The 13898-nt window shown below is 55.5% G+C and overlaps 1 protein-coding gene across 3 annotated transcripts in view; it reads right to left on the reverse strand.

Annotated features, from left to right (window-relative positions):
* Positions 1 to 445: 445 nt before the first annotated feature.
* The window catches only part of SLC6A6 (solute carrier family 6 member 6), a 78059-nt gene continuing 64606 nt past the window's right edge, over positions 446 to 13898 (reverse strand). For all 3 annotated transcript variants that reach the window (XM_037139366.2, XM_037139365.2, XM_037139367.2), the window contains 5 exons: positions 10445 to 10582; positions 9233 to 9335; positions 8588 to 8688; positions 7116 to 7286; positions 446 to 4777 (listed from right to left, as the gene is read on the reverse strand). In XM_037139366.2, the coding sequence (XP_036995261.2) occupies positions 4637 to 4777; positions 7116 to 7286; positions 8588 to 8688; positions 9233 to 9335; positions 10445 to 10582 (654 nt within the window). In that variant the 3' untranslated portion in view covers positions 446 to 4636. The remainder of the gene's footprint in view (positions 4778 to 7115; positions 7287 to 8587; positions 8689 to 9232; positions 9336 to 10444; positions 10583 to 13898) is intronic.

The raw sequence follows: 13898 nt of genomic DNA on the forward strand, positions 1-13898 counted from the left end.
CTTACAGCAGGGTCATCCTGTGCTAGGGGAGGAGGAAGCCAGTGCAGGTGAGGGCGCGATGCACAAGCATCCCCTCTGATCATCCCTGAACACTTAAAGGGGGCGGTGGTTTATTCCAGATGGGGAAACTGAGGCTCAGGAGACTGTGAGATCTCCCAGCTGCATGGGGCTATGGGTGTCGCAGGTGAGCTTCGTTCGTAGGACCAGTAGAAGCAGCCAGTGCAGACCCAGGAGTCAGTGGACCTGGGTGCAAATCGACTTTCACCGACTTGCCATGTGCCCTTGTGCAAACCTCATCCCACCTGGAAGCTTCCACCTCGGTGTCTCCAGCCTCGGACGATTCCTTTGAGGAGCACCCTGGGCGGGACAGAACGCCTCTTATGAACTGGAAAGCACTTGTCAAATGTAAGGAAAAACAGCCTCATCAAAATAGAACCCACACGTGTTGGATTTAAAAAGGAAATGTTTATTTTCATGTTATAAGGTGATTACAAACTCCTCTAAAAAAAAGCAAAGATGAATTTAAAATATTGATATACATATTTATCTACAAAGCAAAAAAAAAAGGAAAGGAAAAACCCTGCAAAATACAGGGATTCATATCCAAAACATTTAACACAAAACCTTGTATATTGCAAGACTGAATCACACACCAAGGAGATCTTATTCAAATACAAATGTTCCTCCTCAGATGAGTCTCCCGTTAGTTGATTATTGTTTTTTTACAAAAGTTCAAAATATCTTAAAAATATTTTGAAGTTTAAAAAAATGTCCTGATGAGCCAGACATATTTCTGGAAGGAGGCAAGACTCACGTTCTAGGCTTTCTCTTGTGCTAAATTCAGAGTCACAGTTGATAAGGACTTGAAAATTAGATTAAAAAACCCCATGGCGCTCACATCTCAGTTTGAAGCTGAATGTGTCACAAGATGCTCCACCCCTGGGGACCTTGTCAGAAGGGGTCTCTAGTGACGCCCACCGGGGAACAATACAACAGCCTCCTCTGGTCAAACCAGCTGCCTTCGTAGAGGGAGGACCCCACACTCCTCTCCAGTTTCGATGCCTGGGTTTGTTTTGTGGCTTTGTGCTTGTAGCATTTTTGCACAGTGGTGATTGCAGCAACCCTGTGGATGGCCCAGCTTGGAGTTGCCTGACCTTGGGTCTGAGGGCTGGGTGGGCCCTCCACTCGCCTAGAAGGGCTTTCTGAGTCCTTTCCTGGCCTGTGTCTGAGGGTGTGGGAGGGAAGGGAGGCACCTGCCTTCAGGACTGGCCGCCCAGAGCATTTCCCCACCCAGAGGGGCAGCAGTGTTGAGATGTAGGCTGGGCCACTGGCCGTTGTGCGGTGGGACCTGGTGATACAAGAATGCCCTGCACTGGGCTGGGGGGGGGGGGCCGGGGGGCGGGGCTGGCTTTCCCTTGTGCTTCACCAGTGTCTCTGGGGGTGTGCTGGGGACCTGGGGTGAAAGCAAGGGGTCAGGGGTGCAGATAGGGAGCTGGTACCACCCGGAAATCGGAATGGAAGGCCACTCCCCACTGTCCTGTGTGGCCTCAGACTGAATCCTGCCTTTTGGACACCAACTGCCTTTTTTGGGCCTCAGTTGCCTCGTGTGCAATGGGAACCTCAATGCCCAGCTCACGAAGGACGTCTGGGTGCAGGGCCAAGGTGGAGGTGAACAGGGGCTGCCTTTCCTTTCGGAGGCCTGAGTCACAGCTCAGGGACCAGTTGGCCCACGAATGGTCAGGGGGTGGCAGGTGCTGCTCACCTCGTCCCCCGACACTGGGGACGGAGTGTTTCTTTTTTCCTAAAGGCTCCTCCTTGGTCTTTGGGGAGAACACTGGGGAGCTGCATTCACCACTTGCCACACACGTCAGAGGACACACAGCTGGAACTGACAGCAGATGGGCCGGTTCCACTCCCACTTGCCTTGCCAAAGACCCTCCCCTGCTCCAGGCCTCAGTTTCCCCATTTTATGAGGGTGTTCAGTTGTGGGGCGGAGCTGGCAGCCTCTCCATCACTGACAGTGCAGCTCCACCGCAGGGCCCTCATGCAGCACCTGCCTGGTGAGATTTGTCCTGGGGCCCTGCCCATTTCTGCATCCGAAACACATTCTCTAAACACCTCCCTCACATTCCTTCCAGGTCTGGCTGGCTGGACTATGTGTGGGCATCAGAATTTGTGACCTATCCAGGCAGAGAGTGGGCAGAGGACTGCCCCTCCTCTGAGACAGGTGGACCAGAGTCACAAGCGCCAGTGACAGTTTTCTTTATGTGGAGACATACAGAAGTCGCGCATCATTACACATTGTACTCATAGAGCCAAGTTCTGCAAGTAACCAGAGCCAGGGGAGCAGACACGAGGGTTACAGTTGGAGACAGGGACCCGGCAGGCTGTGAGGAATGGGCTTGGGGACAGTGGCTGACCTTCCAACCAGGCGGGACCTGGGGACTTGGTCTGCACATGTCTTTGGTCTAGAATTTGGTCTGGGAATCTTACAAGAGGCCTTCCTCGGGCCACTTCCAGAATGTTGCGATTTGCCTGCCGCCCGGTGACCTTTCCCTGGGGGGCTGAGCCCCAGAGGGGAGATGTACGTAGCCTGAAATGACTCCAGATGCCCAGGCAGCCACAGCTTGCCGAGCCCCCCTCGCTCCTGCACGTTGCCTGTCCCCAGTCACTGACAGTGGTTAGTGAACTACGTACAATTCCGTAAGATGGAGGGAAAGGGTCACATTGCTACTCGGTAAAAGTGGGGGGGGGGACAAACAGTGAAATCAAATCAGACACAGCGACAACCATAAATACACAGAAACACAGGAACACACTGGAACTGTGAATGGTTTGGAATAGGCATTGTTTGGCAGAGTGTACGCTTTGGAAAGAGAGAAATGTGAAAGTTTACCAAAGACAAGACGTTCCAAAGGTTCAGAGTTGCCTCTGCCCCTCGGGAGGGGGACCCCAAAGGCCCCTCCCTCTCCCGGATTTGGGGAGGGGGTTCCAGGTTTCAGAGCCCCTGCTCTGAAAGCCTGAGGTGGACTTCACTCTCCACCCACCTGCCCCACAGGCAGTCATTGCCCTTTGTGACGTTTCAGTTTAGAGTCTGAACTTGGAAGTGACTTTAAATGGCACAGTTTAGGTCCAAATAGGGGCCAGGGTGAAGGTGTGTCCACACTCGGGATGTTAAAGGTAGAGTACCTTCGCTTCTGGTTCAGAAAGGACACTGCACTTGGTTGAGCCAGTTCTGGGGTGCCAGCCCCATGAACCCCAGCTTCCTAAAAACGCACTCCCTCACTGCCTCCCCTCGGTCCCCACATGGTGCATGTCTGACACCAGCTATCACAGGGGCTGTGAAATGCAGACTTCTACTGTCTCCCAGGGTCTACAGGGGCGTTGCACTTCTGACTGAGCTGGGAGGAGGTTTGGGGAGCGCTTCGCTGGGCTCAAGTATCTAGTGAACCTCCACAGACACTCCTGGTGCTCCCTGCGTGGAGCCCTCATGGCCCAGGGCTGGGATCTTCAACAAGAGCTTGTTGGAGTTTCCCAGCCTCTGGGAGATGAGGGTGGAGAGATGAGGGGAAAAAGCACCCCTCCCCAACACCGGGCCCCAAGCCCCAGGGCCCACATCCTTTGGTCCACTCGCTCACCCCTCATCCCTCACTAAATACATGCCGCTTCCCTCCTACAGGCAGCTTCAGGAGAAGGGAAATGACCAGAACCTGACGGCACCCCACTGAGATGTGACAGACCCTGAGGGCTCCAGCTGGGCCAGCCTCAGTCTCCACTGGGGCTTCCGTGGGAAGGATGCGGCCGAGTGTTCTGAACGCCAAGCCCCAGCCTCACCACCCAGCACTGATGGCTGGTTCTGACGGCCCCTCTGACTATCCACCACTGACCTCTCAATAAAAGCTGGGGTTTTGTTCCTGGTGCCACGGTTTCTACCACTTAGACTAAGCAGATCTTTGATGCAGGGCCTCCCCTGTCAGGGTGAAGTCAGTGCCTTTGTCTGAGGGGTGGGCCCATTAGTTAGGTGTCTGCCTTCCTGGCTACGGGGTTACGGCAGGTGTAACCAGGCGCCTCCTCGCAGCCCCCCACTTTCTCCTGCCCGGACGGGTGGGGCCTGCTCCCTGCTGGCTGCTTCTACTTGAACCAGGTTGGGGAGGTACTACACCTTTAAAATGGGTCTGCTGTCCCAGGAAAATCCCACCCTGCGTTTTTGGGGGCAGAACTTTCTGCCAGCCGCATGAGCACCGAAGAATTGCTTTTGAAAATGAGATCTATTGCTGGCAAGAAGATCGATTCAAGTGGTAAAAGTATATGACAATCTCTAAGTGTATATATATATGTAAAAAAAAATACAAAGAAAAATTTACCAGTTCCCATAAAATACATCTAATTCAGTATGAAAGCTCTGCCTTGCCCCGGACCTCTGCCCATGGGGCTTTTTTTTTTGTACAAAATAGCCCCAAATCAAAACAAAATACACATACACACGACACCACACACGCGTGTGCACACACACACAGTAATATTTTCTGTGACATTAAAAAAAATCCTAGTGCAAATATAAAGCTCTGTAAACCTGGTCCTATGAGAATCTAATGTTAGTAAACAGCAGGAAAGCGGCCCGCCGCCCCGAGGGCGCTCACATCATGGTCTCCACCACAATGTGCGTCGGCTTCATGAGAGCTCCGTTCATGGTAGAGCGGGAGCTGAAGGGCGTGGCCCCCTCTCGCTCCACGGCCCAGTGATTGGGTTCCCGCGGCGTCAGCAGGTACTTGAGTCTCTGGAGAAGGAAGGGGACAGGAGCAGGCGGCAAGTCAGGCAGTCTGGTTCCTGTTCACCACGGCCATCTACCCGTCTGGGCCAGTGTGCTGTCTGGCCTTTCACAAACCACTGCCCTCTTGGGACCTCCCACTTCATCCACTGGCAAACAAAGAAGTTGAACTAAGGTGCCCCAGGGCCCCTTTGTCCTTGCAGCTGGTGGCCCACTTGTGGAATCAGTGAGGCTGAGCCAATGGCAGAGCTGGGACACGAACTCAGGGCTCCCACCTCCCCACCCACCTCTGTCCCGTGTCCACTCAGGAATTTAATTAGAAAGAACTTGTGAAGTTCTCTATCTAGGCATTCAGTTTCAGTTTATTAGAAATTTTCAGAGCTGCTTATTAAAAGCTATAATATTTCACTTAAAAATCCAGATTTCCATCTTCTCTTTTAAAATTGCAGGATCTGGCCACGGCAGGCCCCACGTCCCCTTGGTAACTACGGGCCAGAGCTGAGCGCATCACCCCCGGGCCTGCCACCGGAGCTTCCCCATCCGGGTTGCCTGCCTGGTCCTTGGAGGGCCGGCTGGAGACCCCAGGTAGAGGGTGAGGGGCGGGGTGCCAGCAGTAAGGGCATCCTGCACCCCCTCATTGCTGCACATCTGTACAATGGGGTGTGCACACAGCAGGCGGACCGGAGGCGCACGCCCCCGAACAGCCACCTGGGCACCGTTTAAATGCCAGGTAAGATGCCACTGAACTCCTCCAGGACAGAGACCGGGTCTGTAGAACCTGCTCCAAGAGATGTTCCTGGCTGGGAGGCCACCTGGGCAACTGTGCAGGGGGAGCTCCAGGGGCCGCAGAACGGAGACAGGTGGCTGTTTTCCCGGGGTGGGGGCCTAGGGTTAAGGAAGGGGTGCAGCTTTGGGGTAGAGTGACTCCTCACCGGCCCCTCCCCTTCTCCTACACCAAGCGCACTTGGACCAAACCTCTGAACTGGAGCGGGAGCAACGTTTTTAAATTAAGCTTTGAAGGAACACAAGTGAGTGACCTGTGGGATGTTCTGATGTCCAGCCCCAGGGTTGAACTAGGTAATTGCTGTGGGCACTGGCCAATCAGAACAGACATCGAATGGCTTGGCTATGTATGGAATTAACCCTTTGGTTTCTGGATGGTAGGAACATTCTGGAAATTCCTGGGGAGGGACTGGGTTGTTACAGGGTATATGCAGGGGGTGCCCCGAGGGGCCCAGGGCAGTAGTTATCTCCTGTACGTCCCCGGGCTCAGTATTTAAATATTTTAACAAACGATAGGACCAGGCAGCATTCTGGCCGAATATTGGGGTCCTCCCCTGCGTCCTCCAGGGAAACACCATGAGCCCGGTCCAGCGGCAGCACTGCGGGGCCGCTGGCTCAGCCGGAGCTCCGGGCCTGCCCCCCGCACAGCCCTGCCTGCTTCCTCTGTCCAGGGAAGGCGGGTGCCTTTCTGCCTGCCCTCCCCTCTCCCCCACCCACACCACCCCCGGGACATTCCCTTGCCCACAAGGAAACCCACCCAGCCCAAGGGAGAGCCGGGGCCCCAGCACATCCTGGCTCCAGATTTTTAAGAGAATAACAATAAAAAACAGCCTAGAACAAAACAGTGCAATCTTGGAGCCTGCCCAAGCCCAAAGGTTAAGCGAGATTCTAAGAAAAGGATTTCTTGGAAAGAGCCCTTGTTTGGCCGGCCTGGAATCTACAGCATTGTCTGAGGAATTTGTGAGAGGAGGTGGCGGTGGGAGGAGGCCTCAGGAGAGGAGATGTGCAGGCACGGAGGCCTGCAGGCTGGAGGCTCTGTCTAGCCCAGAGGTGGCTTCTGCGGGTGGGCAGCAGACAGGACCGCAGACTGGGGAGGGGGCACCAGCGGGTGGGGCTCATCTGCAGTTTGGCTCCAGGATAAGGGAAGGCCTTGGGTGGGGCTCAGGCTTCCTCCCTGGCTCCTGTCTCAGAAACAGCAGCCCCTCTGTTCCCGAGGCAGAGCCCTAGCTCCTAGCTGGGCCTCCAATGCTGCTGTCACGGCTCCCTCACCTGCCCCCCAGAACGTGTCACTGCTGCCCGGGTGCTGTCACACCCCCATGCAGCACGTCCTACACCTGTCCATCTCCAGTTCTCTGCCTGGCAGACTCCTTCTGCTACAGCCCTTCGTCGGCCCCGTGAACCTGAACTCGCTCCCATTTTCCCAGGATTCACTCTCCCGCCCACAGGCTCCACCACTCCTGGGGCTGGGAGGGGTGTAGGACTCAGATCACTCAGTAGACTGACAGCTGGCTGGCCTTCGGCCTCCCGCCGACCCCCGAACCCAGCCTGAGCCCCAAGTGCTCACCACGAGGAACGGCCCTTCTGTCTGGCAGAGGCGGATGACCACAACCAAGGGGACGCACACCATGGAGGACAGAGCCAGGCTCCAGCCCAGCCCGATGGCCCAGGTCGGGTACACATACACTTTGTTGTAGGTCAGGGGCACATACTTGACGAGAGAAAAGATGAAACATCCCTGCGGAGAGATGGGGGCAGTCAGGGGGGCGTTTCAGGGGGGCGGCCAGGGGGAGATCTCAGAGCACAACCCGGGCCTCATGGATAACCCACAACGTGCAAACGCCATCCTCGTGGTGGCGCCTGCTGTGTGCCCAGCCCTGCTGTCATTGCTGTCATTGCTGTCCTTGTGTGGGGGCTGCTGCCTAGACAGGAGAGCACCGGGTAGTGGCTGCTCTGTGCTCTCCAAACACAGGAAGCTTTATACCCGCCTGTCACATTCCTCTTTCCACTAGGGTGACTTCATCCTGCCACCCTGAGGTGCAACCTGTCTCCGATCAGCGCAGCGTCTCAGGGAACGGGAGGGAGAGACTGACGGTCAGAGTGGCGAGGAGCCGCCCACAAACACACACTGGTGAGAACATGAGCACGGGCTCCGAACCCAGTACAGTCTCTCTAGAAAAACCTTGCCAGTTGCTGTGGTTCCTGGCTGCTACAGTTAACCTATTTTTATGGGGAAAATAAGCACCTCAGTTGGAAAGGCCACAACCATATTAAATAACAACAGTGACAACCTAAGTTTGTCGGCTGCCACTCACACCCCACATCAGTCTCCTCGCTTTACCACCGGGGAGATGGGGCCCCTTAAAGTTACTCAGTGAGTTAATGGCAATGCCAACTTATTCTGCTTAGGAGCAGAGGTCACTCAGGGGAAGGCCCATTTACTCCTCAGCTCCTGGTCCCTGAATACAAGGAGCATGTCTGCCATCTGCGCCTCCCACGGCGTGAGCTGAGATGGCGGAGCAGATGTCCCCCCCTGCCATTAGCTCCGAAGCTCACGACAGGTTTCAGACACTGAGGGGAAAGCAGCTTTTACTACAGAGGACTTCCCTTTGGCTGCGGCCTCCGAGCGGGGGCTGGAAGCAGGCAGGGTGCCCGGGCATACTCCAAGGCCACTTTCCAAGGTGGCCGGCATCCCTGGTAGGAAGAGGAGTGTGGCACCTCACTGCCTTGGGTCCGGGGCTGGTGCACAGCTTCCTTGTTCTTGGGAGAGCCCAGAGTACCTCTCTGCTGGGAAGTGCCCTCTCTAGTTAGGACCCCCACCCTGCCACGGAAATGCCACATTTCCAACATCTCTGACCTCTCCTTTGGACGTCCCAATGGCTCCTTCACTTAGTCAGGGACTGAAAGTGGGCTCCTGGGCTCTGGGAGAGTTTGGGGAGAAGTTACGTGCTGCGTCGTGGATCCCCTACACTTCTCAACAGGCCCTGACCCGCTTTCCTCTTTGCGCTGCTACCCACAGCCAGGCGAGAGAAAACTCACAACACAGAGAACCGGAGTGACCACGGCCCAGCTGTACTTCATCCACGGCCCGGGCCGATAGCCGATCATGTCCTCAATACCATCATACAAGTTATCACTGCCTGCAAGAGACAACGGTAGGCAGATGGTGACACGGTGTCCGATGCCAGCATCCGCCCCAGGAACGGCGGGCCGAGGGCTCAGGGCCACGAGGGAGCTCTGGGGCCTGACCCGCATCCTTGCATCTGACAACACTCAGACCCAGATGTGGCAGATGTTTATCTAAAATAAAAGTAACGGGACATCCTGCACTTTCTTGGCCGCCTTAGGCATGCCCAGAACCTGGTGTGAGCAGCCCAAGGTCTCAGGGAGGTCCGAACACACCGTCCCTGGGCCCCAGAGTTTATCGCAGAGAGACCCTGCACAGCCAAGTGGTGTGTTTGTCAAAACACACAGTCACACTTGCACCTTCAGCACAGGGAGGACCTAGTGTGGCTACAGTGATGTGATCTGTGCAGGGAAGGGGCGGCCATCTGCTGGAAAGTCCAGGTAGGAAAGGCCTTTGTGTCCAACTCAATAAATTCCTCTTAGGATTCTGTTTTTTGAAACTTCTGAATAGGCCGGAAGGAGAGACCTGAGACAGGGTATGCAAAACGTGGTACTCACCATATATCCAGGCAACAACAAAACATTCAAAGAATGCAACCCACAAAAGGCATACACCGCTAGCTGCATAGTAGTCAAAGAGTTGAAACACATACATGCCACCCTGTGGAGAAAAACACAAAGATGTTTGACGTGTGATGTGGTATCTAATGCCCTTAATATATACAGAGCTCTGGCACATTAGTAAAAAATATAAAACCCAAAAGCAGAATGGCAAAGGCTACAACAACCCGACACCTCTGCACAAGACGCCCCGCTTCGTGTTTGACTCGTCACAGCCACAGGGAAAAGGAAAGCTGAGCAGGGTGTCATCCTCAGCACAAAGTGACGCGCCCACTCAGGCCTGCTCCCGAAGCAGGTACCTAACGCCAGCTGTGGCCTAAACAGAAGACTTCGGCAACAGCCAGCAGGTCAGTGTGTGGGCCTGTGATCCACCTGTCGCGGAGCGAGGTTTCTTACAGACACATCCAGAAAAAAACATTAATTTTTTACTTGCAGTAAGGAAAGTGGTGGTGGAAAACCCTGGACTGAGTCTGGGAACTGATGCAACCTTTGCTGGAGAGCGTAGGAGGCCGGTGGGGACAGGCGGGGACAGCCTGCCCTGGGCCCACAGGCCCTCGTCAGGCCCGTGCTGGTTGGCACAAGGCTCTGTTCTCCTCTGGCCCACCTCTTGCCAGACTTGCTGATCCAATGCTGCCTCATTCTTGCTCCTTTCCTCTTGTGCTTCTTTGTCCCACTTCAAACGGACCCTCCTCTGGCCCCGCCCACTCTCTGACCAGAGCACACCCTGGCCTCTGCACTCCCTGCAGAATTTACCCTTGAGAACCACCTCCCTCCAGGCCCGCAAAAGGCAGCTACACTGTCACAGAGGAACAGAGCTGTCGCTAAAATGGATTTTAGCTGAAGCACCCCTCCCCCAGGCCTCCCAGGGTGAGGGAAGGAGAGAGCAGCAGTGTTGCCATGGTAACAGAAAAAGGCAGGGGAAGCAAGGGTTATCTACTGAGTTCCTTTCCAGTGTAGGCTGAGTCCCCTGGGCTGGGCAGGACCCCTGCATTGGGTGGGTCTAGGAGATTACCCACCCAGGTCCTCTCGCCCAGCTGTTGAGGGGAACAAGAAGGCACTGTGACCTTGAACTGCTCTGAGACACATATTAGGGGCACCAAGAGCCCTGAGAAGGGGAGGCCCCTGATGCCTGGTAAGAGAGCCACCTACCTCCGTCACCATCGTCAGCCCCAGCAGGTAGCTAATGCTACATATCAGGGCGATGAAGATTTCCCGACGGAAACCCTTCCTTAGGAAGGACGGGTAGAGGTCAACCAAGGACGTGATCTGTCCTTCGACTTCAACAAACTAGGGGGGAAAAGAGAGTGGTGAGTGGCAGGTGCCAAGCACCTCCCCTCTGCTTAGAGAGAGGAGCCTGGCAGTCAGCTTGCGGGGTCAAGTCCAAACGCATGAACCCAGCCTTGCAGGCTCAGCCTGCTGGTCAAGGCCAGTGGCCCACGCACAGCTCCTCCCTCATCCCGCAGCTTGCGCCTCTGCTGAGCCTCATCCTGCCACCAGAATGCCTTTCCCCCATCATTCAAGACTCAGCTCCAGTGACCACCTCTCTGAGGCCAATGCTGACCTCCGCCCTGGCATGTGCATTTGCAGAACAAACTCCTCCCACTTTGGCCTTGGTCCTCTTTGAACCCAAGAGCAATGTCCCCTCATTGCAAGGTTACAAGTGTCCAGCTGGGCCGGGCACATGTGGCTGCTCCACAGACACATAATGAATGGGGGGAACCCAACGCAAGTCTGGGCCTCGGTCTCCCCCTCAGATTCCCCCTCAGTTTGAGTGGCGGCTCAAACTCTCTGGGGCTCGCAGGCCCACAAGAGAATGTTGCAGGAGTGCACACGTGCACACTTACACATGTATGTGTGTAAGCTCGGTGAAGCCAGGCCTCCAAGGCTCACGGACTCCGGGAAGCCACCCCTGGGCCCCCAAACATGAGGCGGCATTGTAGCATGACTCCCAGTCTTTCTAAATCTTCCCATCAGTGCACCTAGTAATTGAGCTTAGAGACTTGCCTATCATGACCCGGAGCACTGCCTCCTTCCTCAAAGGGCAGCATCGACCCCCATCCTGTGGACACGTGTCTCGGACCTGACCAGTGCCCCGCAGCCGGCTTCCAGCCTCTGCAGGGGACCTGGGCGAGGACTCTGCCCCGCCGCTGTCTCCAGGCCGGTGCGCACAACGTGGGGACGTGGGACCGCAGGCTTCCGGGGCTCGCGGACTCATTTCCCACTTGGATGGCTGCAGACACATTGCCCTGCCGACCAACGCACCCTCTGAGGCCCATCACACTCCTTTAAAAGTTGAAAAGCTAAACCCCCCACCCTTATGCTCTGTTCTTTCATCTGGGAGCAGCTTTTGGAAGGGAATCTCTCCACAGCATTCCTACCAAAAGGGCAAGTCCAACCCCTCACTCCTCTGGGACGCATCCCGGAGGATCAAGGACACAGACAGCAGCGGACCCTTTCATGCGCTCAAAGTGGCAGGATAAGTGACTCTTTGTTGCCAGGGACTCAGGGTAAAGGTGACCAAGAGGCTCTTGAAAAGCACCCAATACAAGGAACTGATGTATTGACCTCTAACTGAAGTGTCGGTGAAACGGGTCTCAACCTAAATTGCCACTGAATTATAGTTAACCTGCAGCTCCAGTGTCGAGCTTCAAAAGGACTTAAAAAACAAAGGTTCGTTCTTGTTCGGAGATGGGGAAATCAGACAGGAAGACCCAGCATCACTGTGGGTCGGGGCCAAGGCCTGCCCAAGCCCCTGGCTGCCAAGTTGCCTGCATCCCCAGAGAACACCACCCTCTCACCCCCATGCCACCAGCCCCTTCGACCTGCCCCACTGAACAGTGATGGGGCCCTGACCTCCCAAGCCTCAGTTTCTCCCCCTGTAAAATGGGTGGGCTTTGCTGACTCAGCAGGCATGTTGAGGCAGATATGAAATCATACGAAGCAGGTTAGTAGGAAGCTAGGAAAATCCTTTGACAAGTAGAATGGGGAAACTGAGACAGACAGCTGAGCAGACCGGCTGAGCAATATACAGCCAGGTGCGGAAGGTCACCAGGGCAGAAAGTCCCAGGTGCCTAGCCCTGGGGGAAACTGGTGCCAGACCTCACCCTCACGATGGACTTTTCTCCCCTGGCATATTGATGGTCATGAGACTTAGACCCCCTGCCCTGGTGCTGACCAAGCAGTGGAGCCCACAGTCCTAAAAGGGCACCCCTGGGAAAGCTGGTGAATATTCTGTTGAGATCCTTCCCTACACTCCCAGCCTTTACACCCCTCCAGAGACAAGGACCCAGGGTGTGCGCCTTCTGGAGAGTACTCCCGCCCATGCCTTTCCCTTCCTCCTCTCCTTCCCCACATTCGTGCATCCCCTGAACGCTGAGGGGTCCCCACCAGACTTGCAGGCAGGGGAGCAATGGGCACCAGCCTCTCCTCGCAGGCTCACCCCAGGGCCTGTCCCCAGGGCCCCCTTTTCCTGACTTCTCTGAACCAAAGCAGTCCCACCTCGTCCCTCTCCTGTTGCTTCTCTGGCCCTAAGCCCTTCCTTGTTCCACCGTCCCCAGCTTCCATAAACATCCTCTCGCTATCACCCGGGCTCGTGTTGTGAAATCTTTCCTGCGTAAAGTCAAGGCTGGCCCGAGGCAGACCCACTCTGGGCCTGATTCCCTTTCCAGTAATAATTAGAGTGAATTGGCAACTGGGTGATTAAACTTAACCCACACCAGGGGTCTGGGATGGGTGAGCTCCTGAGGGATGGGCTCCAGCTCAGCTCTCTTCTTGTCACGTTCGTTCACAAACTGTGTCCCCTCGGGCAGGCCGGACAACCTGCCTGCAGGTGAGGGACATCCCTCCTCTGTCTCACCAAGACACACCCAGCAGCGTGACGGCTCCTGAGAGAGTGACCCCCCCCCATTTCTAGCATATTTCAATGCTAGAAATTTGGGGAGAATATTTTCTATAACGAGCAAGGGTCAAGCTCCTGCATAAGTGAGAGACCGTGCCTAAGGTCGACTGTTGGTCTCTGCACCTCCACAGGGGGAAGCTATTTTGGGGTAACTCAGAGGGGGGACAAGAGAGACAAACTAGCAGGTCTGGGAACAGGCAGCCTCAGGAGCCCCACTCCTTGGCCAGCTGTGTGTGTGGGCCTCAGCCAGGGGAGTCCTCATCTCTCCAAACCTCAGGTTTTCAGGCATTGGGACACTATGCAGATTAAGGAGCTAATGCAGAAAAAAGCCAGCCTGGGGGAGGGGAGGGAGTCAGTGTTTAATGGGCACAGAGTTTCGGGGTGGGGAGATAAAAGGTTCTGGGACACGGATGGTGGTGATGGCCACACAGCCAGGCAAACGTACCGAACCCCACTGAACCGCACCCCGAGAAATGGGGAAGATGGCCATCTTGTGTTCTGAGTACTTCACCGTTCACACACACACATAAAAAGCCGGGCATGAAGTCTGGCCCAGGTGCACACTGTGAACGGCAGTGCCCTGACCCTGTCCCGCTGCTGGTGGTGTGTGCAACCGTCATCAGCACTGATAAAACCTTCCTGTGTCCCCAGGCTCACAGAGCACATGGCACAAAGGAGGGATCACAGCCCATGCCACTGAACCCG

The sequence above is a fragment of the Artibeus jamaicensis genome, unplaced genomic scaffold, assembly GCF_021234435.1.
Source record: "Artibeus jamaicensis isolate MK-2021 breed Jamaican fruit bat unplaced genomic scaffold, CSHL_Jam_final contig_519, whole genome shotgun sequence".
NCBI classification, from domain to species: domain Eukaryota; kingdom Metazoa; phylum Chordata; class Mammalia; order Chiroptera; family Phyllostomidae; genus Artibeus; species Artibeus jamaicensis.